Source organism: Hippoglossus stenolepis, chromosome 1 (assembly GCF_022539355.2).
Source record: "Hippoglossus stenolepis isolate QCI-W04-F060 chromosome 1, HSTE1.2, whole genome shotgun sequence".
Lineage (NCBI taxonomy): Eukaryota > Metazoa > Chordata > Actinopteri > Pleuronectiformes > Pleuronectidae > Hippoglossus > Hippoglossus stenolepis.
In genome coordinates, this window is record NC_061483.1 from 32,751,919 (window position 1) to 32,754,144 (window position 2,226).

At 40.6% G+C, this 2,226-nt stretch overlaps 2 protein-coding genes across 2 annotated transcripts in view; one reads left to right on the forward strand and one right to left on the reverse strand.

Moving 5' to 3' along the window:
* Positions 1 to 2,226, forward strand: part of LOC118106041 (anoctamin-9) — a 207,854-nt gene that overhangs the window by 165,674 nt on the left and 39,954 nt on the right. The window lies entirely within an intron of this gene.
* On the reverse strand, positions 15 to 2,203 carry LOC124851578 (homeobox-containing protein 1-like). Its single transcript, XM_047339455.1, has 3 exons — positions 1,488 to 2,203; positions 1,290 to 1,372; positions 15 to 363 (listed from the first exon to the last, which is right to left on the reverse strand). Exons 1-3 carry the CDS (start codon positions 1,628 to 1,630, stop codon positions 134 to 136), a joined length of 456 nt encoding a protein of 151 aa, XP_047195411.1. The 5' UTR covers positions 1,631 to 2,203; the 3' UTR covers positions 15 to 133.

Here is a 2,226-nt window from a genome sequence, read left to right on the forward strand (position 1 = left end):
ATGTGTTTGTCACTGATACCCAGATGTGTGTGAGATTCTACAGCTGTATCGTGTTGTGTTGTTTCAAGCAGGTGTAGGTCAACAGTCAACAGGTTGGTTAACAAAGATGTGAGTTGTGCGTTTATTGATTTATTTAGAGACTATCTGAAACCTCAGCCCAGCATGAAAGATAACATGCATTACGTTTCCAAGTACCTTCGTCATGCTGAGTTCTAAAGTCACACTGATTATAACTACAGTCACCACACAAACACAAGTAGACATTACCAATGTTGGCGCGCCTCTTGATGTCTTTGCGTCTGTTGGCAAACCAGTTGTAGACCTTCAGAGATGTGACCCTCTCCAGATCAGTCAGCTTCTTTCCTGTGACACACACACACACAAACACACACGGGGCTTAAATAAAATAAAGTCGTTAAAAACCCAATAAACAGAATCAATTCTCCAAATGTGTTAAGACAGATGTACTCGCCATGTCAATGGAAAGAAGTCTAAAGTAATTGGATGACATTTTACAGTCTTGATATGTTGACTTTTAAAATCATGATCAGACTTTCTGTTCAGTCTCAGTACTGGGCATGGAAGAGAGAACACCACATGTTTGTCCTGTGTCCCTTCACAAGCCAATTGTTTCATTATCATATATTTCCACTTAATCATTTAGAAGATAGGACAAGATGTTGAATACCCATTGTTTGTTTGAAGGTCTTCTGCACAATTTAAGTCACCAACTACCAGTAGATGTTAGCAGGTGTTAGGGACATAACTGTGCACATTAGCGTTATCAAGTGTTTTGGCCTTGTAATCAACTTTACAGGCCGAACTTGAGGGCACCCTGAGGCTAAAGGTAAATCTGACTGGCTACTGGCTTGTATGACAGTACTATGAAAGCCATGTGGCCGCTCAGTAGATCAGACCTCATTACCTCTATGCCTTTTTAAACTAAACGCTCATTTTAGAATATGGGACAAGATGGAGAATATTCCTTGTATGTTCTACTGCTCTAATTAATGCCTACCACCAGCTGATGTTATCGGATGTTAGTGGGCACCAGCGGATGTTAGGGACATGTCTTCAGTCAAATATATAATTCATAAGTAGCTAATTTTAACAAATATGCATGAAGTTGCATTTGAACCCTGCGACTGCTTGACTTGTTATCACAGATGAGCAACACAATGAACCCTTGTCCTCTCAGTCAATAAAAAGATGTAACTGCTTACTTTGTATTTGTGAGTCAATAAAAGTTCAGATTGATCAAGTCAAAGTTTGCTTAGATTATCATCTACCTGGTTTATGAATGACGGCGTTGCAGGCAGTGGCGATGTCCTCCCTCTTCGCTTCGTCAGGGTACTGGTTATCACTGAAGTAGCTGTGAAACACACACAATTCCATGTTATAATTACGATGCCAATCAAACAATATACCATGACACTCCAGTCCATCCACCCTTCCTCAACACTCCTCCTCCTCCTCCTCCTCCTCACCTCTCCATGACAGCCAGACACTCCTTCCTCCAGGTGAATCTGCTCCCTCGCCGAAGACGGAAGCCACCAGGGGCAGCGCCAAACGGGGGCGGAGCTTGTTGCCACTCCATTATGTCCTCCAGAGCCATTGGGGCAGCTCGCATGGCCAGAGTGGCACCTCAAATCACAAATACATTACTCCATTAAAAATAAAATATATAGTCACTTTCAGAACCGAGGTCTTTAAAGTGGGATGATCTTTGAAGAAAAAGGGGCTGAAGAAATATTACGCTAGAAGATTGTGTAGAAAAGTCTGAATGTGTGAGATTTGGTTGCAGAGATAAAGTCGTTTTGGGAATTTCACAGTTTTTACTTTCCTATAGTCAGTCACTAATAAATATCTTTGGAACAAACTGTTTTTTCTGTCAAACAGCAATATAAGCCTGACTTTCCTGAATGTCTATGGGATCAAGGAGTTGAGTGAAAGTAAGCAAGTAAACTAAGGTGGAGTGAGGATGTGTCTTTTTCCAAGCTTCTTCTGAGGGGAGGTTCACAGTCACTTTAAAATCCCTGCAGCTAGTTTATATAAACTTATACATTCAGTTCCTCCACCTAAAAATACTGTACATCTAATTTATAATCATGAAAAGAAATCGTTGTATATTGCAAACTTATATATAACTTAGACTTAAATGTCAGCATCACATTGTAAAGAGTAAAGAGTGACCCGACACATCCTGATGTACAGAAGGGGTTATTA